The sequence below is a fragment of the Gymnoscopelus microlampas genome (assembly GCF_963454915.1).
Source record: "Gymnoscopelus microlampas genome assembly, chromosome: 13".
NCBI classification, from domain to species: domain Eukaryota; kingdom Metazoa; phylum Chordata; class Actinopteri; order Myctophiformes; family Myctophidae; genus Gymnoscopelus; species Gymnoscopelus microlampas.
Window position 1 is genome coordinate 8,723,368 of NC_139950.1, and position 25,792 is coordinate 8,749,159.

Below are 25,792 nucleotides of genomic sequence, written 5' to 3' on the forward strand. Positions count from 1 at the left end.
GCATGAATGAAGACGGCGCACCCGATAGCCTGCTTGATAATGTTGGCTGGGCTGCCCCCCCGAACCCCCGCCCCGCGGGAGAGGGGGGGGGGGGCGATGCGGTGCGGGTCACATGCGCGCGGATTATTTTTATTAATTAATTAATTAAACGACGATAAAACAACAGTGACAACACACTCTACCTGCAATGTAGAAATACTATGTTACAATTAAAAGTAGGGTTGTCCGATATTGGCTTTTTTACCGATAACCGATATACCGATATTGTCCAACTCTTAATTACCGATACCGATATCAACCGATACCGATATATGCGGGGATTATTGTGATTAGGGTAAGCTCAAATTTCATATCACACACACCATATACAGTAAGAACTCCTGTAACTTATTTATAAAGCAAAAAAAAAAAAAAAAAAAAAAAAAAATTTTTTTTTTTCAAAAACCGATACCGATATTTTCCCGATATCAATTTTTATGCTAATATCGGCCGATAATATCGGGAGGCCGATAATATCGGACATCCCTAATTAAAAGTCCGGAATTCAAAATGTACTTGAGTAAAAGTATAAAAGTATCAAAATGTATTTAAAGTACCAACAGTTAAAGTACTCAAATCTTTTGAAAATAGCAGATCTACAAGCTCACAATGCATGTAGATGGCTATTTTCTAATGGCCGATATAGGGCTGAAGTGGTTACTGTATGTTTTGTAATAATAATATAATCAAAATCTACAAAGTAACTAGTAACTAAAGTTTTCAAATAATTTTAGCGGAGTATAAGTGTAATATTTGACTCTGAGATGTAGTGGAGTAGAAGTAAAAGTATTAGAAATTGGAAATACTTGAGTAAAGTAAAAAATACCTCAAAATTGTACTTGAGAACATGTACTTAAAGACGTTTACCAAAATCCATTTGAAAACACATTTTCTCACTGTTCTCAGGTCAAATATTGATGTGCGATTAAAATGCGATTAATTTAGATTAATTAATTACAAAGCCTCTAATTAATTAGATTAATTTTTTTAATCGAGTCCCAGCCCTAGTATATTCGAATATGAAAATTAATATTCGATTTTCTAAATTATTTTTTTATGTTTATTTGACAGGGACAATACAAAAAATAATTTATCAAGTTATAAAAACAAACAAAATATATGTTTTATTGGATCCGAGCACTCGATACATTGTTTTTTTGTATTGTCCCCGTCAAATAAACATAAAAAAAAGTTTTTTTTTAAAAATATATATATTTTTTATAATATTCGAATATATTCGAATATCTGCCAATTTTTAAGACCAATATTTGAATATCATTTCTGAGGAAAGTTACCAGCCCTAGTGTGTGTGTGTGCGTGTGCGTGTTTGCACGTGCGTTTTTTTACTAGTCATTGACGGTGGACATGTTCTCCTTCTTTCTCACAGGGCCCAAGGGTCTCGTTACCTTCACCAGACAGTGTCTGAGTAATCCACCCAACTGGGAAAGGTACGTTATATATGAACCCTCTCACGACGCTGTATCACTTTGGACTTTGGTGTTTCATCATTTACACACGCAGACGGTGTAATTGAATAACAAAAAAACAGCATTAAATAATAATTCTGCACAGATATCTCTAGAGCATATCATCGTAACGCCAGTCTGCCGGCGTTTTTTTTTTGCTCTTCCATGGCTAGTGTGGGGTTTCCCTCAGGGAGCGGCAGGGACTCAAAGTAGTCTTTTAAGCCGTTAAGACCGGGAACTCATCTGTGCGTAACCACTTAAACAATTATTTTATAATTTGGCTATTCAAAAAAATAGCAGATATACAAGCTCGCAGCTTGTAGATCTGCTATTTTTTTTGAAAAATCGTGGGGATTTTTTTGCAAATCTTTGATGTATATGTATATATTTTTTTAAAGCGAACATTTGTAAATCTTTGCTTCTGCCGGGGGTCCCTGGAACAAATTATTTTGAGATGGGGGGGGGGGGGGTCCGCGGCCAAATACATATCATTTTGGGAGGTCCTTGATGTGAGTTTGAAAAAAACTGTTAGGATTTAGAAGTCATTTGTAGAATCCCCAGAAGCAAAGATCTTAGTTAAAAAAAAGTTTGCTTTAAAATAATTGACACAGATACGTTCCCGGTCTTAATGGGTTAAGACCCTCTAGTCATTCTGCTCCTTAACTTCAAAACAAGAATGTGCTCCCTACCTACTTAGTTTACTTACTTTTTTTTCCCTCTGCGGGCTAGGGGGGGTTAATATTCCCAGACTTTGCCCACGGGCACCCCGGTTACCAGCCATATACCGACTAGGGACACATTCCACCATCAGGTTATGCAATGCTGAGCTCAAACACTGAAACCTAGTACTGTCTGTGTCACAGTTAAACGCGAAGGAAAATAAAAGCCTGGAGATCGAGGCGAGTGTCACAGTGAAACCGTGTACAGGGCTCTTCAAACTGACGGAACAGTGACATGAGGACTCTGCCTTTCTGTCATGTCAGCCCTCCTTTGAGACACATGTTATCATCAGCAGCAGTTGAAAAGTCGTCATTTAAAGTACCAAAAGTAAAAGTACTCATCGAGCAGAATTTGCAGAATTTGTGGCAAGTTGCTTCAAAGGTTTTCAAAATGTGTCCAAATCTTCCTAAGGTAGCAGATGTTGTGTGCTTGTTCGTAGATCTGATATTTAGAATAGAAGTGTAAAATGGGGCTTAATTTGTTAAAGGTGTAGTGAAATTAAAAATGTTTTTCACACTTTTAGAGCATATCCCTGGTCATCATATGGGCATACCTAACAATAGATGCCAAAAGAATAAAAAAATAAAAAAAGATTTTGTGTATTTTTTATATCAAAAGTCCCTAAAAAGCCAATCTTAATTACTTCCTGTAAACGAAAACGTGCTGCGTGATGACATATAACACAGCTTTCATGAATATAAATGAATCTTGATTACATGCACCTGTTTGATTCCCATAGCTGCACGTTCTTCAAACACAGCTGATTTTAATTACAGAGATACTCCATTTTGAATCTCATTCAAGATGACATCCAGACGGAGTATTACTCATTTTAAATCTGAAAACATTATAGGTTAGAAATAAGCCACATAGTAGCAAACGTGCTTAACTGGCCGTCTCTCTCTCACTTGTAAACAAACACTAGCCCCGTTGCACACAGCTGAAATGATTGAGATTCCAACGTCCCATAGCCTGAATGGATGGGACCTTCTGATTGGTTGAGACCAGGTTGAGACGACGTTTTACACTGAACCTTGAAAATAAAACGACCGAAAATGTCACTGCACTGCATCTTTAATGTATGTTTTTTTTTTTTTTTTTTTACAATAATCTAAACCCATAAGGTAACTAACTAGGTAAAACAAATTACAATATTTGCCTCTGAGAAGTAGTGGAGTAGAGGTATAAAGTAATGAAAATTGGACATACTCAAAGTAAAGTAAGTGCCGTACTTAACACCGATAGCTCCCATCATACTGTGTGTCAATCTTTAGTGAGGCAATGATTAACATCTTCCCATGTTCCACGTTAAGTTCCCAGACCTTGCTGAAGAGGCTTCATATCACCTGTGAGGGGACGATTGAGGATGATGGATACGGGATGCTGCAGGTATGGACCTTCTCACTCTTGATGGATTGATTGATTTTTTAGCTCTGACACTGCACACTGTCTGTCTGGAGGGTGAACCTACACCAAAGAGCCAGCCAGCCAGCCGGTCCACCAGCACTTTTTTATACAATACAAGCAGAAAGCTTTTGCCCCTGCTGTTAAAGGAGAAATCCGGTCATTTTAAGTGTTATGTTTGATGTGTGTCAAATCACTTACCAACGTATAAATGAAAATCGCGTAAATCCACAGAGCCCCCTATCGACCCCCACCGTTGTCATTGTAGGAGGATATAGAATAGCCCAAATTCGCCTATTTTAACCAATGCAAAGTCTGTTTTTTTGCTTCTAGTACTCATTGTTGAGTCCCATGATAATGTAACAGGCGCTAAAACTCCCGACAAGCTAACGGCTAATAACAAACGAGCTAACGCTGGGGCTGCTTATCTCTCTGAATGGCAGCCCCAGGTTGCCAGGTCGGGAGAGAAACCAGCAACCAGCATTAGCTCGTTCTGTTATTAGCCGTTAGCTTGTCGGGAGTTTTAGCGCCTGTTACATTATCATGGGACTCAACAATGAGTACTAGAAGCAAAAAAACAGACTTTGCATTGGTTAAAATAGGCGAATTTGGGCTATTCTATATCCTCCTACAATGACAACGGTGGGGGTCGATAGGGGGCTCTGTGGATTTACGCGATTTTCATTTATACGTTGGTAAGTGATTTGACACACATCAAACATAACACTTAAAATGACCGGATTTCTCCTTTAACCCATTGAGACCTGAAGCCGATTCTACATGTCTCCTAAATCTCAACAGTTTTCTGAAAAACGTATGTTTCTATATCAGTGGTGCTCAATCTTTTTCATGTCAAGGACCCCCAAAATTATATGTATTTGGCCGCGGACCCCCATCAAAATATTTTGTTCCAGGGACCCCCCAGAAGCAAATATTTGAGTTGAAAATGTACGCTTTAAAAATATATATATTCAAAGATTTGCACACATTTTCACACATTTTCAAAAATAGCAGATCTACAAGCTCATAGCGCGGCACTCGGTGCCGCGCTATGAGCTTGTATATCTGCTATTTTTGAATAGCCCAAAGTGTAAAATAATGCTTTTTAGCTCAAATCTAAAAATGACACAGTTCCAGGTCTTAATGGGTTTACCCATTCAATCCGGGAACGCATCTGTGTCATTTTTAGAGTTCTTTGGGCTATTCAAAAATAGCAAGCTATACAAGCTATGAGCTTGTAGATCTGCTATTTCTTTGAAAAGTGTGTGCAAATCTTTACAAATGGCTTCTAAGAACAGTTTTCTGAAAAAAACGTATGTCGCTATATCAGTGGCTCTCATACTTTTTCATGTCAAGGACCCCAACAAATTATGTAACAGATACGGTGATAATATCACAGCGTATTCATCACCGAGAACGTAATTATTTCATAAATCATATAAATACAACTTATGAAACAATTACAAATATAACAGTCCACATATGGGTATATCTGCACTGTTATATTGAACTACGTCACGGTTGTGTAACGTGAGTTCTTGGCTGCGTAAAATTAAATGTCATTCAACAAAGAAATACACTCTATAACTGGTTAGACAAAGAGACATCAAATATCAGGGGTTTTAGGTTATAATAAAAGGGTTTATTCAGGCTTCACAATTACAAGGATTTATCAAGGTATGATTCCTATGAATAGAGACAGTTAAGTCGAACACCCCCTCATTAGAAGGGGCGCTGAGTTACCGTTTAGTTGCTTTTATTAAATTGGCAGTATGACCCACGGCCGTGGATCACACATGTCAATTTAACTACCCTAACGGGAGAGATCGGTTACTGTAAGACTCCTCACCATTTGTGAGGAGGTCTCAACAACTTTTCTCTTAAAGCAGTCACAACTCTATTTCCTAAACACGACATAAAGATTGACATCACATCAACTTGAGAACGCGATGAGGCTCGGTTTCAGGAAAAAGGTCCGTGGAAAGTTCTTTGAGCCAGGCGTGGCTCTTTATACTAATATTCGACAAAATGTTCGAAAGAGGACTGTAGCTCAGTGTAAGGGCAGACTGAGGTAGTGATCGCGGCGGCTGTCCTCGATCAAACAGGACGCAATGACCCTCTGGTTGGTCACTGCGCGATCCGGGGGGAAGACGGCGGCTGGAGAGAGAGAGAGGCCGCAGAAGGCCTCCTGGTGCTGCGGGGCAGCGTGTCCGCGTCTGCCGAGGTAGAGTCCTGAAGGAGGTGGAATCCTCTACTTCAGGTGGGTTGGTTGGTTGGGTACCAGAGCGATGAACAGCGGGTGCTGCAAGCTCTTATAGTGGAACATGTCTTTGAAGTGACATAATTCATGCTAATGTCAATTGCTTATCTCGGTGGCCAGACTTGCTGACCTGGTCACCGCGGGGGGGGGAACAGGGAAAGTAGGGCCCTTCTCTGCACTTCTGACCTGGGTCAGAAGGAGCCCTCCTTACTTTTTCAGCTTTACATCAAGGCATATACATGGTGTTACAGTACAGTAATATATTTCACATTATTGTCCATTATTCGCGTCTCCTTACAAAGTCACGTGCAGAAGATCTCTTGGTGGCGAAACTTGGTTTTCAATGCGCGGCGAGAGAAAAAGAGAGAGACAGAGGTAGAGAAAGGAAAGGGGGGGGGGTGCCTGTGTGTGTGCGTGTGTGTGTGTGGGTGTGTGTGTGTGTGTGTGTGGGTGTGTGTGTGTCGTGTCGGCTCCGTGAGGTCGCATCGGGGCCAGCATGAACTTTCACACTTCCGTGAGACAACGGCGGGGGTGTCCTGGAACGAGTGGACCGAGTCCGTCTTAAGCTCTCCTGTCGGTTTTGAGCTGTCGCAGACCTTAGCTCTGTTCCTGGGCATCTTGAAGAATGTTGTCTTTTCATTAGGGAATGAAGATGATTGGGGACTTCAAAGGCTTGTTGTGTTAGCCCTTTGAAGGTTAATGGTCTGCCCGCATATCTGCCTGTTTATCCGGGACATCTGCTACAGACCACCCATTTAGGCCATGCGAGGTCGGACCGCAGGTCCGGGTCATCTCATGGCATACAGGAACGCAGCAACTGGATAACAGGGAGACAACACACAGCGGGACATACATTCCATCTGGCCTCCTGGGGCGGCCACCATTAGACTTGGCAATAAACCCTAAGGCGACACTGCTATGGTCCAGTGGCATGCAACCTACGTAAAGACACAGATGGGAAAGGACAGAGGTGGAGAGAGTGAAGTATGTGTTCTTTCTCTATGGGCTTTTAGCCAGCCGGGCTTGGCTGTTGGCTAGAAGTTTCTGAAAGGGGCCAAAGGAAAGAAATCAATAAAACATGTTTGTGTCAGGACCGTCTGTGTCCGAGAATTGGGAGAGTTAACTATGGCTAGGGCCAGTGTTTACCCAGTATGACATGGGGTTCTGAGTCTCTACGGGGGCCCAGTGGGAGAAAGAAGTAAAAAGAAAAAACACGTAAAAGAACAAAGGTCAAAGGCATAGTATAAATGCAACCTTTGTCTAACATCTAAATGAACCTATGAGGTTTTCCTCGAAACCTAAAAAGGTGGTTTTTGGGTAGGGGAAAAAAAATCGCATGCAGGGAATTTCTAACAGCAAACCAAAAAGCCCGTCTGGGCGGGTATTGCACCCAAAATTATCATTGACTTAAAGTAATAATAGAACGTCAAAGACAAGTGTATATAAAAGTGTAAAAAAAAAAATCAAATGCAAAAGCTATATAAAAAAATTGATATAAAGGTTTTTTTTTTTTTAAACAAAATACAAAACACACGGTCATCCCACCTTGCGGTGGGGAGGTAGTTATGCTTCCAATAGGCTCGGGCCTTATTGGTGTCAGGTGGATCACTAGCCTATGTTGTTACACTGAGGGGTCGCGGGCGCTTGGCATAGTGCCACGATCACCCTCAAACGGTGCTTGTAGCCCAACCAGCTCGGGAGCCTCTATATCTCCAGAGGTTGGGTTAGGGGTAAGGCATCTTGAACGGAGGTTAGTAACGCATTGGTCTTTTAGCAAATAACGCTTGGCCATAAAGAAAGTGATAGCTGCCGTGAGGATGTATCCTAATATGACCAGAGTGAACAACAGGGTGTCAGAGGCAGACCAAGAGCCGGCCAGAGTAAAATGGTCGTCGCTGAGCAGAGTGGGCTTAGCTTCGAGGACCTCATCTAACACGGATAATTCGATGGTTTGGGTACCTTCATCTGACATCTGTCTAATGGTGTCTGGGTCGAAAGCGATCTTATGTTTGTCAAAAAATCCGGACACCTCAAGCACGGCTTGATACTGTTCCTCTGGCAAGTGGTACAAAGCCATTTCATCTACATGAAAAATGGAGCCTTTGGGCACTGTGACCCAGAAGGTCTGTGGTGGTAGTGCAACACGATTTGAAGTGTCATGCACGTCATAGCGAATGGTACCGAAATCTACAGGGGTGTTGACTAGCCATCTGTGACCTACAATTTCAGCCTGGGTAAGGGTAACTTGGGATCTATGAGTGGATTGGGCCAGACACCTGGCGTCATCTATCATGGGCTTAAGGCCACAGATGCCATTGGTGTTATCCCTCACAAAAGGCTTGCTAGGGCATAGGTAATGGATGTCTTTGATCAGAGTACACATTTTCAGATTTGGGGCCAGATAGAGGTCAGGGGTGCTGTCGTGGTAGGCTACCACGGTTGGCGTGGTAACCTTGACGTATGTGTCGTCGTGCCAGCCACCCAGGTTGACTACGTCCTTTAAACGATATATGTTGTGGTTTTCAATGACAGGGAGAGTGAGTAGGAACGAGAGTTCTCTTCTCTCAGGGTCCACTGTCAGGGGAAGGGCACTACCTAATGAATAGGCCAGGTGAGCTTGGGTAAGGCTAATGGCTTCCCCGGTCGCTGAGGCCAGGATCTCTTGGACTAGAGAAAGGGGAACAAGATAAGTTGGGATTCTTCCAATAGAGAGTGCGTCCACTGATGAGCTAATTTCTCTCAACATGTCATTCATTAGCATATTGACTATTTGGCGATTAGCGGCCTGCATGTTTACTACCTTGAGCAAATGGTTCATGGCCACTCGAGTGTTATTTAGCAGTGCACTTTGTGTATTTACTACTACAATGGTGTCACGGAGAGTTTTGCCAATGGCCACTAAATTGTGGGATTGGTGTAGGATTGCGGCCTGGATTTGGGGTCGGTCCTCTTGGAGTTCAAGTATCTGCTGTCTGATAGTGTGAAGGCTTACGGCATTGACTCCAGAGGTACCTAAACTAAAAAGAGACCCCACGGCCGCGACTGCGGTCAAGAGTGCCCCGAGGAACCGCTTGGCCCTGTGGGTAGTGAGCCCTGCTAGGTCCTCTGGGGACAGTGTGTACTTTTCTAGCTGCCTTAATATGTTAGAGATCTCCCATTCGGCATGTTCTATAGTATCCTGGGCGTACCACTGAGTGTCGGCGTCGATGTTGACATTTTTATTTACAGTCCTAAGGTGATCTTGGTAGAGAGATCGGGGACTGAGATGGATATATACCTTATGGGTGTAGGTTTTACAATCAGTGATCAGGAGGCCTGTGTTTTCTCTTAACACCACCCCGGTGGCACTGGCTATTGTTATGAGCTCCGGTTGGGTCCGAGTTCCCACGCACAGCAACAAGAGTGTGAGTATTTGTGGGCCTTTCATGCTGAAATAAACAAAAACAAAACAAAACCAACATACGGTTAGCATCAGGATGCACATGCATATGGGAAGATCTGCTTGTACAAAACTCCAGACATCCTGTTCATACAGTACATGTCATATTACGTTTAAACGGTTTGTGGTTTTAGTGGATCTTTCCACTGGGTTAATACATGTCACAATTATCGTCATCAAATAGGTTTTAGTAGTGTGCGGTTATATTCAGGTACGACTGCCTAAGGCCTTTTGGAGGTCCTATCTAGGGGAGCCTTTGTTTTCCCTTTATATTCCCGATTTAATCTATGGCCCTGGCGGCGTGCCAGGCGCGGCTGCGCTGGTGACCTTTTGGGGTGTGTGCAGCTTGATTTGATTTCTGTGGACCCATTTGAATTCTGGATCGCCCCGAGTTTTGGGGATCTTAATCTTGTACGCTACTGGGGATAATTTATCCACCACAAGGTAGGGACCTTTCCATCTAGGGAGGAATTTCTTAGTGAGTTTCTTTGTGGTTCCCCTGCTGATCCCAGCTGGGTGAGCAAAGATAAAATACCAGATTTGGTCTCCAATCTCGAATTGCACTTGTGAGCACTTTTGATCATAGTAGGCTTTTCTGGCCTCTACACTTTTCATCAAATGTTCTTGGGCAAAAGCAAACGTGGTCTTTAAGTGTTCATGCAGGTCAGTAAGGTACTGATGCGTGGTGTAGGCTGTGGCTAAGTTTGCATCACCAGGGTGGTACAGCAGGTGCAGAGGCAGAGTCATTTGTCGACCTGTCATCATTTCAAATGGTGATACCCCAGTCGTATTGTGTGGACTGGCTCTGATAGCCATTAACACCAGTGGTAGTTTAACATCCCAATCTTTTTGATTGGTTGCCACATATTTCTTTAGTATGCCTATCACGGTTCGATTCCCGCGTTCAACTTGACCAGACGACTTAGGGTGATAGCTGATGTGCAGCTGGTTTTTGACGCCTAATAATTTCCACAGTTCTGTCATAACTTCTGCTGTGAAGTGTGTCCCACGATCGGAATTAACCAGGCGCGTGGGTAGGCCAAAACGGGAAAAAACATGGTTCAACAGCAGTAGGGCTGTGGTCTCTGCGGTATCGTTAGGTGCTGGTAAGCACTCGATCCATTTAGTGAACGCGCAAGTGATTGCTAGGAAATACTTGTTACCTCGGCTAGATTTAGTCATCGGTCCCACCCAATCTATTTGTAGATCTGACCATGGGAATGTGACTCCACGCGTTTGCAGAGGAGCCCTATGTGTAGGGTTGTTAGGCTGAAACTGGCAGCAGATGAGGCACCCCTTTACATAGTCTGTAACGTCTTTGTGCATTTTAGGCCAATATGCTACCTGGCACAGCTCATCGCAAGTTGCTTTGATACCTCTGTGGCCAGCAGCTGGTGAGTCGTGTGCGAATGCTAGTATGACCCCCCTGTGGTGCTGAGGAATAACCAAACGAGGTGAGGTGTATTCATCAGCAGCATATATAAGTAGGCCATTGGAGACAGACAGGCGACATTTAATCAACATGAGCTGTGCAAGGTATTCAACTGAGGATTCATCTGTGTCAGGCAAAGGCACGGGAACTTCTCCCTTTAAAAGAGCGATCATGTGGGCCACAGCTGGATCACTAGCCTGCAATGATTGTATATCAGCGTCACCAATAGCAGGCGTAACAGAAATAGCCGCAGCACAGGGTGGGGTCTGTGGGGCCCGAGCCGCAGCGCGAGTGACCACGCAGACAGAATGGGTGGGTACAGGAGGTAGCCATTCGGGGAGGAATTCCCATGGCGTACCGTCGATTGCGCCCGCTTTTGCCAGGGCGTCTGTCTTATCGTTAAACACTTTATCAGTGCCAGGGAGACGAGAGTGGCCCCTCACTTTCTTCCAATAAATCTGCATGCTGTTTGTGTTAACAATGTGGTCACATGCGAGAATCAAATCTTTGTGTTTGACTGGTTTGCGTGCGGCCGTCAGAAAGTTATTCTGTCGCCATGTTGGCAGGTGGCACGTGAAGCTAAGTCTAGCATAGTTTGAGTCAGTGCACAGGACTAGTTCTCGGATTCCATTACTGGCGGCGCAACGTAGTGCAATAAGCACTGCCGAAATCTCAGCATATTGTGACGTTTGAGCCCCCAGTTTGAAACTTTGAGGTGATGTGGGCGTGTCGTTTAACCACACCATGCCCACCCCCGCTTGTCGCGGTGTGGGTTTGCTGTACGAGCAACCATCTACGTAAATGGTGGGCATAGTCTGGCATGTGTTTTCGTCAAAGTAGTGGTGGCGAGTGGGTAAAGGGGGTGTAATGTCGTGGGAAATGATGTCAGGATCCGTGGGATCCTGTGTGCATTTTTGACATATGGCCAATCCAGAACCCAAAGGCATTTTGTGGTTTTGGGCATACTTCACCTCTACATCGTGACTTTGAAAAGTCATCAGCCATTTTGCAATGCGTGAGTTAGTGACTGCGCCTTCGCGAAGGCGTTGGCTGTTCAGAAAAGTAACGGGCTGGTGGCATGTCTCGACAATGACCTTCTGACCCCCCACGTAATTTGCAAAGTGGTTAACTGCCCATACGGTTGCCAGCAGTGCTTTTTCACAATCTGAGAATTTTCTTTCTACATCGGTTAAACCTTTGCTGGCGTAGGCCACAACCCGCCTATCTTTGTCATGCATTTGGTAGAGACCAGCAGACACGCTCACAGGGGAGAAGCCGGCTTCTAAATGGAATGCTTTGTCCGAATCGGGGTATGCCAGGCAAGGCGCAGAGCATAGTCGCTTCTGCAGCGTGGACATTGCACTAGCGTGAGCCTCACCCCATTCGAACACAGCCTCCTTTTTCAGGAGTTGGGTGAGAGGTCGTGCAATTTCGGCATAGCCTTCTATGAATTGGCGGCTGTAGTTACATACGCCAAGGAAGCTGCGCAGCTCGGAGACATTAGTAGGTGTTTTGAGATTTAGCATCCCTTGGATACGGCTAGTTTGTGGCTCTACCCCCAGTGGTCCCACTAGAAGTCCTACGTAGTTCACCTTTTTGCGAAACCATTGTGCCTTTAGGAGTACAATTTTAGCCCCTGCGGCGGAGAGTTGACCCAACACATGGTCAATTTCAGTCAGATGTGACTTGAGGTCTTTACTACGGATTAGGATATCATCTACGTAAATCAAGTTACCCCTAGCTGTGGCATCCGGACATGCTTTGTTCAAAAAGATATTGAACTCAGCTGGTGAATTTGCATAGCCAAAAGGTAGGCGATTGAACGTGTACTGTCGGGCACCGAATGTGAATGCTAGTTTGTGCTGGTCGTCCGAGTGGACGGGCAAAGTCCAGAAGCCCGAAGCCACGTCTAGGGTTGTAAATACAGTAGCGTCTCTCACCTTGGGAAGTTCCTGTTCTAATTGAGTCATGGGCCAACGGGACAGCGGAATTTGTTTGTTCAATTGCCGATAGTCTACTGTTGGTCTCCACTTTCCATTGGGTTTCAGAACTGGCCACAGGGGGGCGTTGTAAGTACTGTTGCAGGGCCGAATTATTTTGTTGTCTAACATTACATCAATTGTTTGTTGGACTTGTTCGTATGAGGCAAGAGGAATTTTGTATTGCCGTACATACGTAGGAGGTGCTTCTGGCCGCGTAGGGATGCGCACCGTGTGTATATCGGTGAGTCCACAGTCTAATGAGTCCTTGGCAAACACTGACCCATGCTTATACAGTATCTGTGTGAACTCCTTTTTGAATTTAGGGTCATTGGTTGCGTCGCCCATGGCCAGAACCTGTTGCAGCTCGGCATTGAACCCTGCGTAGGGTTCCTTTTGATTAGGGCTCGTAGGCCCGGGCTGGCATGGAACATGCTGCGTGCTAGTGCCTAGTGGCACAATTGCCTCATCCACTGAGATGTTGTAGACGACCATGTGGTTGTCTTCATCTAGCTCTACTCTGCCGACTGACTCCTGGTCTATGGGCAGCTGGGATACAATGGATATTGAACCCCTGGGTAGGGTGGTGGCGAGGTCTGGGTCTGCTCGATTGGGTTGGAGGAGTGCGGGCACTCTGCCAATTACAGGGATTGTCAGGCTGAAATCATAGAAATCAGAGCTGATGAGCAGGCCCAGAGTGGTTCCTTTACGTAACACTATTTTCGATTCCAACCGGTTAGTTACTAGTAGGTACGTAGCCCTGCCATCTATATTTAACATTGGTGTCCCCTGGAAGGACAAACCTTTGTTGATAAACGTGGCGTCAGGTTGGAAGAAAGCCAATGGTTGTCTTATCTCGTGTCCGGTTTTGACATTTAGACGAATGGCCACGTCGGCCATGCGGGCCGGAATGGTGACCTCGTGCTCACTAATGACGGTGCACACATGTGGCATGGTTTGGCCGGCCAATAGCTGATTGGCGTGGGGGACGGTTACATCCTCCACCATGGGTGCTAATGCCCAAAGTACATTGTTTATGGTGTCCACTGTGACAGCTAACCGGACTGCTAGGTCGGCTCCCAGGAATGTCCCTTGTGGGAGGTTGGGGACCACTAAGAATGCATGATTCAGTTTTCGCCCCCCCCATTGCAAGGCCACAGAACATATACCCTCCGCAATCAGTGTTGATGGTGTGGGTGTACCTAGTGGGAATCGCATTGCGGTGTCTAACAGGGTTAGTGTTGGGTTGGCCGCTTGAAGCTGGATAAACGTGTCCCGGCTGATGGCCGACCATTCAGACCATAATGCCAACGCTACATCGGTCAGTAGGGCCCCCTCTAGGGTGATCCCATTTAGGACCTGAGGGCAGTATTGCCCGGGGCGTTGGGAGGTGCCCAAGGGGCACAGGAAAGCCTGTTGTTGCTGGAGGAGGTCCCTTTTACCCCCATTAGTTTTAGGGGGCGTGTCTGGCTTTCCTCCCGGTACCACTGTCAGACACTGGACTTCTTGGAAGTCAGTGTCGGCCAGGGGCACCGGCTCACGGAGTTCCGTGGAAATTGTGAGGTCGGCATAGTCAATTCGGGGCTGTAAGCGCTCCAATAAGTCCCGCCCCAGCAACAAGGGAATGTGGTCTAAAGTTGACACATAAATGGGATGTATCATGGACATGGGTCCGATTTGGACCTGGCATAGAGCTACTTTGTCTAGCATGGTGCTTGCTTCAGCGTAGGGGACAATGAGAATAGGGTGGTGACAAAGTTTGATGTCACGGTTGCGTTGGCGAGCCCTATCCTGCAGGACCTTGAATAGGCCGTGTGACATCAGAGTGATGTCGGCTGCCGTGTCTAGTAATGCTTCATGAGTGAGTGTGTTCTCTAACGTCATGGTTAAGTACAACTTTCGGCGTTGGCCCCTCTGAATGAGTTTTGCTAACACTTGTCTAAACCCCGATTTGGTGTGGGATTGGTGTGCAGGCATTTTGTTTGGACCCGTGAGGGGTTGGCGTTGAATGGTGAATATTTGGCTGCCTACGTCCTCCAGTGAGGGAGGTGTCATGGTCTCGTAAGGAGCGAGCGTTTCGACGGCCTCCGGGAGAGCAGCGGCGCTGATGCGCATCGTGTCATCCAGAAGTGGTGACCCGATGCGTATGGTGCTTGCTTCCGAGCCGCAGGTGCTCCATTGAGACGGACTACACGGCCTACCTTGGGAGGAGTTGATATTGAGTTCAACTAGGGAGGGCACCGATACACACAGAACGTCCTTTTTTTCCGATTTTGGGTCCTTTTCAACGGGTTTACTATCAGTCCGTTTCTTAGATGGTCTCCACCTAGGTTTTTTAGCTTCAAATTTATCGAGAGCTGCACCTATGAGTTGAGTTAATGCATCGTTTGTAACGGACGTGTATTGACTATTTTTATCATGGCCACGAGGTTCGAGACCCGCGGGCCGAGGTGAGAATTCCCGGGCGCGCAGTGGTTTGGGCTCGTTGGACGGCTCGTCGCTAAAACGCAGTTTCCTGAACGGGCTGGGACTACGATTTTGAAAGGAGGGGCGGTCACGATCATATGAGGAGGAGCGAGGCCCCCTCCATGACGAGGGTTGGCGGTCGGTTCTCCTATATTGATCATGGTCGTCCTGTCTTTTATATTGATCCCGGCCGTTTCGCCTTTGGTACGAGGGCTGGTCACCATCGTTTTTGGGCGCGTCTGCGCGGGGGTGCCCCCCTTCTAGCTCCAGGCTTTCTATTGGATATATTGCATGCTCTCGGGGCTTTGCACGGTCTCTATCGAACGCTTCACGGGCCAAATTGCGGAGCTGGTTAGCTCGCGTGTGTTTTGGTTCAACGCCTAAGGGAATCTGCTTTTTAATGGAAGAATGTAAATTACTCAAAAACAAAGCTTTAAAGTTTTCGTCTTCTTCCATATTGGGTAGGTTTTGATCGCCGAAAAACGCTCTACGCAATTTTGCATAATAGGCGTTAATAGGTTCGTCCCTTGAATGACGGACACCGACGGCGGCGGTAATACCCCCCAGGCTACGGTGGTCTGCAAATTCCTCGATAATTGCCTTACGTATAGCCTGCCAGTCTTGGCGGGTGTGTTCTGTTTGCCGTCTAACAAAACTGCTGACCTCCCGATTGGAGGTCAGAGTAAGGAGTCTCAATTTGGTGTCTGCGGTAACAGGAGCATATTCTTCTAAATGATAGTCAATGTCTTCCAAATACGTGTGTGTGTCCACGGCCCCCTCTGTTGTGGGGCTAAAGCGTGGGATAAATTTAGCCAGTTTTTTCAAATCGTCAGTGGTTAGGTGTCGACCGGCTGTGTTAACGCGCGGTGACAGTGTACCGTTTGCTGCCCTTAGGGAAGTACCTGTGCTATGTGGCGCTGCAGGGTTTTGCCCCGGCGCGCCCATTCCTGTTTGCCAGGGGGGGAGAGACATGTCAAACCCGGGACCAGCTGGTGGTCCAGGGGTTTGGGTGTTGTTTCCCGTATGCAGGGAGGCGTGACCTGGGCTAGGGTGGAGCGGTGCTAGAGGAAAAGGGAGTCCGCCTGGCGGGGTTCTGGCTCCCCCTGGTGGACGGACCTTGTCTCGTGGCGCTTTACTTAACTCGTGACTGGCAATTTGGCCTTCTATTTTAAGGCTAGTGATTTGGTGTTGAGCGCCCTGTAGATCATGTCTCAACTTTGTCATTTGAGTGTGTGCGTCTGACATGTACCTATCCCAGTCCTGCTTTTCCTGTGCAGCGCTGTCTATCTCCTGTCTTAATGACCCAATGAGGCGATCTTTAACGACTACCGCACCCTCTCTGGTACCTACTTGTATCCGCAGGTCGCTAATCTGCGTTTGGAAATCACTATTGTCCCTTTGGACATCTAGGAGTGCCTTGGATAGGGTAGTTCTCTTTTTCTGTCCATCAGAGAGGCGGTCCTGAAGGTCGAGCACCTCGATTTCTAGCTCAGTTACCCGCTTGTTGACAGGACCTGGCTGTCCAGGCGCTGCACCGGGGGTGGGAGGAGTGATTTGTTTTACAGTTAGTTCCAGGGTGGCAATTTTGTCTCTTAGCTGTGCTAGTTCTTGCTCTGCTGTTGTCAGCGAAGCAGCTTTACCTTCCAAATCTTTCAGCTCGTCCTCTAGCTCATCAACCTTTTTCTCAGCTTCAGTTAATAAACTCTCGCTTTTCCGGAGTTTATCTATTTGATCAGTCAGTCTAACGACTTGGTCCTCTGTATCGGTTAAAGAGTGTCGAAGCTGTTGATTCTGGTTTAGGAGAGTGTCACCCTCAATAGACAGGGCGACGTTTTTGTTCTCTGAATCGGTTAAAGAGTGTTGAAGCTGTTGATTCTGGTTTAGGAGTGTGTCACACTCAATAGACAGGGCGACGTTTTTGTTTAGGCTAACTACCCTTAATTGAGTCAAGTTACCTAGTAGGATTCCGGTACACTGTAGCATTTCAGCTTTGCTATATTGCCTACTTTCCTGATAAATAGTGTTGGCGTCCGATAGGTTAGCCAGTATGTCCGATTCGCTGCTGTTTTTTTTACATGGTCCATCTTCGAATGGGACGTTCACCGTGGACGCGATGACTTTAACCAACTGTAGGCAGTTGTCAGTGAGTGCCATGGTAGCTAACACGAAAAGGACTCACTACCCAAAAACAAAAATGTTTACCTAGTTGCAGATAATATTTCGGACAAAACTAGAAGGAGTTGTATATGCAACAATAGTGGTGAAACAGTAGTGGAATTGCACTTAGGAGGCTGTGCAGGAATGAGACAAGGCTTTTCCTATACTTAGCTCGAGGTGTTTGGCTTTGCTTGAGACCTACAATTTTTCAACGCACTTCACTGTACTAGGATAGTAAAGTGTCTAGATTTAAAAAAAAACAAAAAAAAGGTCTTAGAAGGTTTCTTTGGATTTGCAAAAATGACTTAAAAATGTTAAAGAGGGAGTTGATTTGATCGACAAATTTTCTTTGGGGAAGAATGTTAAGTAAAAATAAACTTTAATCCAAAAGAAGTGTACTTAAAGGACCATTTAAAAATTTTGAGAGTGAGAAACCAATTTTACATTTTGAGAAGAAACTTTCAACTTGGGAAAATTAAATTTTGAGAAAGGTGAAAATTTATGCGAAGAGAAAAAAAAATTTTAATTTGAAAAATTAATCTCAAAAAAATTATTTAATTCTAAAAAAAAATTCTCTTAATCAAATTCAACCTTAAAAAAATTTAATCAAAAAAAAAAATTTTATCAAAAAAAAAATTCAATGTGACTTAAACTCAAAATAAAATTTAAACTTTAATCCGGACAATGTAATAAAAAAAAAAAATTTTTTTTTTATAACTTCCTATTTATGTGGGTTAAAGTTGTTTTATTATTTTATTCCATCTTTATCGAAAAACCAAATAAACCAAGACAAGTCCTTTTTACTTGCTTTTCCTAAAACCTAAAATAAAACCAAAACAAATTACCTAATCTTGAGCCCTGAAAATGGTTGTCATACGTTTCTTCTATTAAACAAGTTTCTTCTTTAATCAAAGATCAATCCCGATTCTTTTGTGAATACTGGGTGGTGAAAGTTTTAGTTTCAATTAACTATTCAAACAATTATTTCAAACAATTGTTTAAATGTATTTGAGACCACTTTAATTCTTTTCACTCCGACCTTTGATTAAAGATGCCCCAAGATTAATTTGAAACCCCTCCTTTAATTTAAGTAACCAAACTTTTAACACTTTTACTTATAATAATCGAGCAAAGCCAAGCAGCTAACCTATTAACGCTGTTATTTATAACAACGAGCAAAACCTTGTTTCAAAGTGATCCGTTTGGTTTAAATTAATCAAAGCCTTTGGCTGTGAGTTTCTAATCAAATAAACCAGATAAACGCCTTCCTTCACCCCGGCTTTGATAAGTAATTCACAGTCAAACTAGCACTGATTCAAACGCATTCGATAATTAACCTCCAATTACAATACAGGATTTTTTTCCTGTTTCCACACATCGTTAACACTACTTTACACTACTACTTTCACTCTTCCAAACTTTAGGCTAGTTTGGGATCCTTTTTAAAAGAGGCTGAGAGTTTATTAACTTGTCGCGTAGCGACGTGAGCAGTTAGTACACACACACAGATTTTAGTGTTAACCGTTCGTGAGTAAAAATGAGTCAAGCGCTCATTCACCCGTACATGCAGCAGTACGCTAAAATGTCTCTTGGTTAGAGTCAGCTTGCAGGGCTGTGCATAGTGAGTGATACCTCGGATCCAACCTAATTAAAATGTCTCACTAACGGAATGTGAGCCAAGTACCCCCACACGAGAGAACCAACACGCTGTTTGGCTCCGCAGTCTCAGCGTGGGTGGAGGAGGAGCCTTAAACTCCTTACGTCCGCTGAACGTGCTATGACGGTACCAGCGGGCGGGGTCTGTGTACGTAATCTAAAATGGCGCCTACTGAATTTTTTTGAGTGGATCAGACAATTTTGGCCAGAGGGTTGTACGGGCCCCCGGCGGCTTTTACTGTTGTCTGTTTGTGAGGAAAACACGACTCAATTTCAGGCAGCCATTGTCACCACACAAAGGTAGATGGCGGATCAGTTTGGAGAAACAACAATTAAAATAAACTAAGCCCTTGGCATCTTTTATTTAATTTTTGTTTTTGGTCTGATCTGCAAGCTATATTTGGGATTCCAAGTTCACTCGAATGTCCCCTTCCCTTTAGACTGTATTAAACAGCTTTAGAGGTTTACTAGAATTAAAAAAAACCCGCTTATGGTTTAGTAACTCAGTCTGATCGGTAAGCTATATTTGAGATTCCGAGTGATAGTTAAGCATTATCATAAAGATTCACTCGAATGTCCCCTTCCCTTTAGACTGTACTAAACAGCTTGAGAGGTTTTTACTAGAGCTAAAGAAAACCCGCTTACTGGTTTATTAACTCAGTTCAGTTTAGATCTAATTTCGCACTTGGTTATGCTTAGAAACCATTACAAAATTTGTCAGGATTAGAAGGGATCTCTTTATCTAAGTAGCTAGTTTAGAAAAGTTTGAACAACCTTCAGAGTGCTGAACCCACATTTAAGCAAAACTTTTTCCCAGGGGGAAATAACTTCTCTTTTTTTTCTTCACTATAACCCCACACGCGGCTGGCCAGCAGCGGCGATTAGGTTATATAGTAACATAAAAAAAAAGGTATTGTACTTTGTCCACTTGCCAAACTATACTATCCGTGCGCAGCGCACGTTCTGCCAGCTTTTCTCTCAATGATCTCTTTTTTTTTTTTTTGCTATTCCCCACGTCTGTTTGTGACGTGGATTTTTGATATCATTTGCCGACCAGTGCAGTATTTATTTATTTGGTAAATGACAAAAACACAGCCTCGCATCGGGGCACCACTCTGTAACAGATACGGTGATAATATCACAGCGTATTCATCACCGAGAACGTAATTATTTCATAAATCATATAAATACAACTTATGAAACAATTACAAATATAACAGTCCACATATGGGTATATCTGCACTGTTATATTGAACTACGTCACGGTTGTGTAACGTGAGTTCTTGGCTGCGTAAAATTAAATGTCATTCAACAAAGAAATACACTCTATAACTGGTTAGACAAAGAGACATCAAATATCAGGGGTTTTAGGTTATAATAAAAGGGTTTATTCAGGCTTCACAATTACAAGGATTTATCAAGGTATGATTCCTATGAATAGAGACAGTTAAGTCGAACACCCCCTCATTAGAAGGGGCGCTGAGTTACCGTTTAGTTGCTTTTATTAAATTGGCAGTATGACCCACGGCCGTGGATCACACATGTCAATTTAACTACCCTAACGGGAGAGATCGGTTACTGTAAGACTCCTCACCATTTGTGAGGAGGTCTCAACAACTTTTCTCTTAAAGCAGTCACAACTCTATTTCCTAAACACGACATAAAGATTGACATCACATCAACTTGAGAACGCGATGAGGCTCGGTTTCAGGAAAAAGGTCCGTGGAAAGTTCTTTGAGCCAGGCGTGGCTCTTTATACTAATATTCGACAAAATGTTCGAAAGAGGACTGTAGCTCAGTGTAAGGGCAGACTGAGGTAGTGATCGCGGCGGCTGTCCTCGATCAAACAGGACGCAATGACCCTCTGGTTGGTCACTGCGCGATCCGGGGGGAAGACGGCGGCTGGAGAGAGAGAGAGGCCGCAGAAGGCCTCCTGGTGCTGCGGGGCAGCGTGTCCGCGTCTGCCGAGGTAGAGTCCTGAAGGAGGTGGAATCCTCTACTTCAGGTGGGTTGGTTGGTTGGGTACCAGAGCGATGAACAGCGGGTGCTGCAAGCTCTTATAGTGGAACATGTCTTTGAAGTGACATAATTCATGCTAATGTCAATTGCTTATCTCGGTGGCCAGACTTGCTGACCTGGTCACCGCGGGGGGGGGAACAGGGAAAGTAGGGCCCTTCTCTGCACTTCTGACCTGGGTCAGAAGGAGCCCTCCTTACTTTTTCAGCTTTACATCAAGGCATATACATGGTGTTACAGTACAGTAATATATTTCACATTATTGTCCATTATTCGCGTCTCCTTACAAAGTCACGTGCAGAAGATCTCTTGGTGGCGAAACTTGGTTTTCAATGCGCGGCGAGAGAAAAAGAGAGAGACAGAGGTAGAGAAAGGAAAGGGGGGGGGGTGCCTGTGTGTGTGCGTGTGTGTGTGTGGGTGTGTGTGTGTGTGTGTGTGGGTGTGTGTGTGTCGTGTCGGCTCCGTGAGGTCGCATCGGGGCCAGCATGAACTTTCACACTTCCGTGAGACAACGGCGGGGGTGTCCTGGAACGAGTGGACCGAGTCCGTCTTAAGCTCTCCTGTCGGTTTTGAGCTGTCGCAGACCTTAGCTCTGTTCCTGGGCATCTTGAAGAATGTTGTCTTTTCATTAGGGAATGAAGATGATTGGGGACTTCAAAGGCTTGTTGTGTTAGCCCTTTGAAGGTTAATGGTCTGCCCGCATATCTGCCTGTTTATCCGGGACATCTGCTACAATTATATGTGGCCGACCCCCATCAAAATATGTTGTTCCAGCTATGAGCTTGTATACCTGCTATTTTTTGAATAGCTAAAAGTATAAAATAATGTTTATATAGCTAAAAATCTAAAATGACACGGATGCGTTCCCGGGTTTGAATGGGTTAACAAAGTTATTGCGCACGTCAGCGAGTTCCAAGTTTTGGGTACCCTGCACCGGGGGGGCGGGTTGTCGTTTGGGTGCCCCTCATTGCTCCCTCTCTCCCTCCCTCTCTCACTTTCTCCCTCTCTCTCCCTATCATTCTATCTGTCTCTCTCCATCTCTTTCATTCTCGCTGATCGAGCCCTGGTCTGATGTCACACCCCCCAATCCCCCCTATCAGTGTTGATTTCGTCGACTAAAGCTATGACGAAAAATGTTCGACTACCTTTTTTCACTGACGAAAACTAGATAAATCACGGCACCGCCAAAATACATTTTAGTCGACTAAATCAACTGTAGATTTAGTCGACTAAAATCCTATGATATTTAGTCGACTAAAACTAGACAAAAGGTAACACATTTCAGGTGACTAAAATATGACTAAAACTAAATGGAATTTTATTCAAAAGACTATGACTAAAACTAAATCAAACGTTTCTGTCAAAATCAATATATATATCTATAAATGCAGATGTCCTTCTGTCCAACGCAGATTGGTGCATGGATCCACTTGTTTTACAGAATTCGAAATGACACAAAACAATGCCAATACATGAAGTCCTGAAGCCTAGTACTTGGTGCTTATGACTAAACGGTAACGTGTTCCTTTTCTGTTTTCATACGAAGACAATTTTTTTCACATGCCTCGACAAAGTCTCTGACCGAAACCGGTGCACACAGATCAATAGGCTCTATGTACAGCAGCCATATTGGACAGAAATTGGGCCCCTTCCTCGCTTCCTTCACAGGTGTTACCAATGATACTAATGAAGGCTCTGTTCCATTTAGTGTAGCACAGTGGTTCTCAAACTTTTTAATTTCAAGGGCTCCCATAACTCTGAGAGTGTACAAATGGAACCAAATGGACCCGGGAGGGTCCATTTGGTTCCATTTGTACACTCTCAGAGTTACACCCTCTCAAGGAACCATGAGGGTCCCTGGACCACACTTTGAGACCCACTAGTAGTTCTAGTGAGCCAACATGCACAATATCAGCACCCTGACTCTGTTTGACCAGAAAGGAAAAGAGCCTTCATTAGTATCATTGGTAACACCTGTGAAGGGAGTAAGAAGAGGCCCAATTTTTCTCCAAAATGGCTGCTGTGCATAGAGCCTATTGATACTGGGAAGTGGACTCACCCTTTTATTTTTCATATTCATAGATGCCTATGAAACATTCTTCTTTTTGTGTTTTGATGTGATATCGCTGCTCCCCTTGTTTTTTTGTTTGTTTTTGGAGCGTGGATAGGAGTGTCAAACAGACTGTCAGGAGGGGGTGAGGGGTTTGTGCTTACTGGCCCACAGCAGCCGTGTGCATCCAAGGCCCATGAAGATCAGTGTTGCCATGTCTGCTTATTATAAGCGACTTTCTGTAAAGTTGCTTGTAAATATTGGTGGTTGCGGTTTTTTTTGGGGCTTGTGTAGTTAGTTGCATATTTGGGCTTCCAGCTCCCAAATGTTGTTTTAAACCAGTGATTCTCAAACATTTTCATCTCAAGGACCGCCTAAATGAATATACCGGTATATATTTGTTCTGCCAACCCGCCATCTGAAAATATGTTGTGCCAGCGACACCCGTGCAAGATTTGCGTAGTTAAAATGTTTCAAAAATATGTATCTATTTTTTTCCCCCAACATATTTTCAAACAGCCAGTGTAATAATAGGCATAGTGCTCATGTGGCGTAGTCGCCTCTTTCGGGCTTGTTTTCACGGACCTGGTTGCTTGTTTCTCTCTTGAGTTCCTGGCAACACCGATGAAGACGCAGACACAGGATGGGGGGGGGGGGATGGGACGGACGGACGGACGGACGGACGGACGGACGGGGGCTCTTCGGAAAACCCACTCATCTGTGGCATCTGCCGCGTCTATTAGCCAAATCGCTCATCTCGTCACTTCCTTTTAAAAGTCCTTCAACCCCCTATATAACCTCGACCCCCCACCCCCCACCCCCCTCCAATCAGACTGACAGAATGACAGAAAGTCCCGTCTCCTAAACGGTGCCGTCAAACTGCCAGCAAAACCGGTGCTCCTCTCCACCCCGACGGATTGCCCCCGGGAGACAGCCCCCCCCTCTATTCCTCACCTCCGGTGTCCTGACTTCCACCCGAGACCCCCCCCCCCTCTACCCCCCTGTGTGTGAGACACATCAGCTGTCAGCCCCCCGAAAGGGAAAACAAACAAACACTCTTGAGGGGAGGAGGGAGTGATGCACCCACTACACAGATAGAGGCCCAGAAGTGTACAAAAAAAATACAATAAAACAATATACACACACGCAGACACATGGTGCTCCGATCGGCCTTTTTATAAGACCGGGGAACGCGGCTGTGTGATTTTTACGATTTCTTTGGGCTATTAAAAAATAGCAGATATACAAGCTCGTAGATCTGCTGTTTTTTTTAAAGAATCGCGAAACTGTGTGCAAACCTTTTGAATCGATATTTTTTAAAGCGAACATTTGTAAAAAAAATGTTTTGTTCCAGGGACCACAAATGTTCACGATTTTTCAAAAACAAAAAAATATCTACAAGCTCGTAGAGTGCCACGCTACGAGCTTGTAGATCTGCTACTTTTGAATAGCCCAAAGTATAAAATTGTGGTTTCAGCTAAAAAAAACAAAAAACAAATCTAAAATGACACAGCACAGTATGCGTTCCGGGATTGAATGGGTTAAATGGGGTATTTATATAGCGCCTTTTATCCAAGGTACATTACACACACACACACACACACACACACACACACACACACACACACACACACACACACACACACACACACACACACACACACACACACACATTCTCACACCAACGGCAGAGGAAACCATGCAAGGCACCAACCTGCTCATCGGGAGCGGTTAGGGGTTCAGTGTCTTGCTCAAGGACACTTAGACGGTAACACAGGCTCGAAGGAATCAAACCGGTAACCTTTCCGATTCTCAAGCGGCCGCTCTTATTTAGATGATAGGCGGCCTGTAGCCGTGATTCTGAACATTTTTTATTTCAATGTTTGATATACATCCTCTCCTGGATCAGGGTCCACACCCAATCGACCACTTAACTCAAGTGTTCAGAATGGGTGGGCCGCGTGCGTTTTCAGAGCTTGTTTTATTTTAGTCATCAATCAATCGCTTTTGTTCTGGCTTGGATCAATATACTGTTAAGTTCCTATTTATCACAATAAAAACTCATTTGTCACGGTATGTCCCAACATACCATGAAGGTTTTTTTGTTTAGTTTAGTTTGGTTTTTACATCATTATTTTTATATTAAGGTTGTATTCTCACAAAAATCTTGTTTGTTTTGTGATTTGACAGTGGGGGGCCCATTTTCATCTCCGGGACCCCTCATCTACACTGTAAAATCCCCAGTGCTTTTTGTTTCGTTTTTTTTTTATTCTGAGAGAGTATAAATTAGGGCCATCATGGAATATTCCATATTTGAATATATATTCGGATATAAAAAAATATAAAAAGATATTCGACTCAAAAAGTATAGCCAGTAGCCAGATCTTCAAGCTCATAGCGCGGCACTGAGTACACCTATACCCTTACAGAGCAGCTGGTCTGCTTTTAACATTTTTTTCCCCTTCCCCCTAGCTATTACAGTTGTGATTTTATGTTGTTTTTATGCAAAGGTTTTTTTATTCCACAGCACTTTGGACTTTGTTTAAAATGTAAAGTGCATTACAAATCAAATGTGTTTGTATTATTATAATGACGTTGCACGCACATGTATGCATCAGTCTGTCTCTAATCCCTAAACCTAACTTCTAAATGTCTGATCCTAAACCTAAATCTCCAACCTCAAATAGGCTCTATGCACAGCGACCATT

The 25,792-nt window shown here is 44.3% G+C and overlaps 1 protein-coding gene across 2 annotated transcripts in view; it reads left to right on the top strand.

Moving 5' to 3' along the window:
- Positions 1-25,792, top strand: part of LOC311058910 (poly(ADP-ribose) glycohydrolase-like) — a 122,602-nt gene that overhangs the window by 42,672 nt on the left and 54,138 nt on the right. For both annotated transcript variants that reach the window (XM_084076441.1, XM_084076442.1), the window contains 2 exons: positions 1,427-1,487; positions 3,539-3,614. In XM_084076441.1, coding sequence (XP_083932567.1) covers positions 1,427-1,487; positions 3,539-3,614 — 137 coding nt within the window. The remainder of the gene's footprint in view (positions 1-1,426; positions 1,488-3,538; positions 3,615-25,792) is intronic.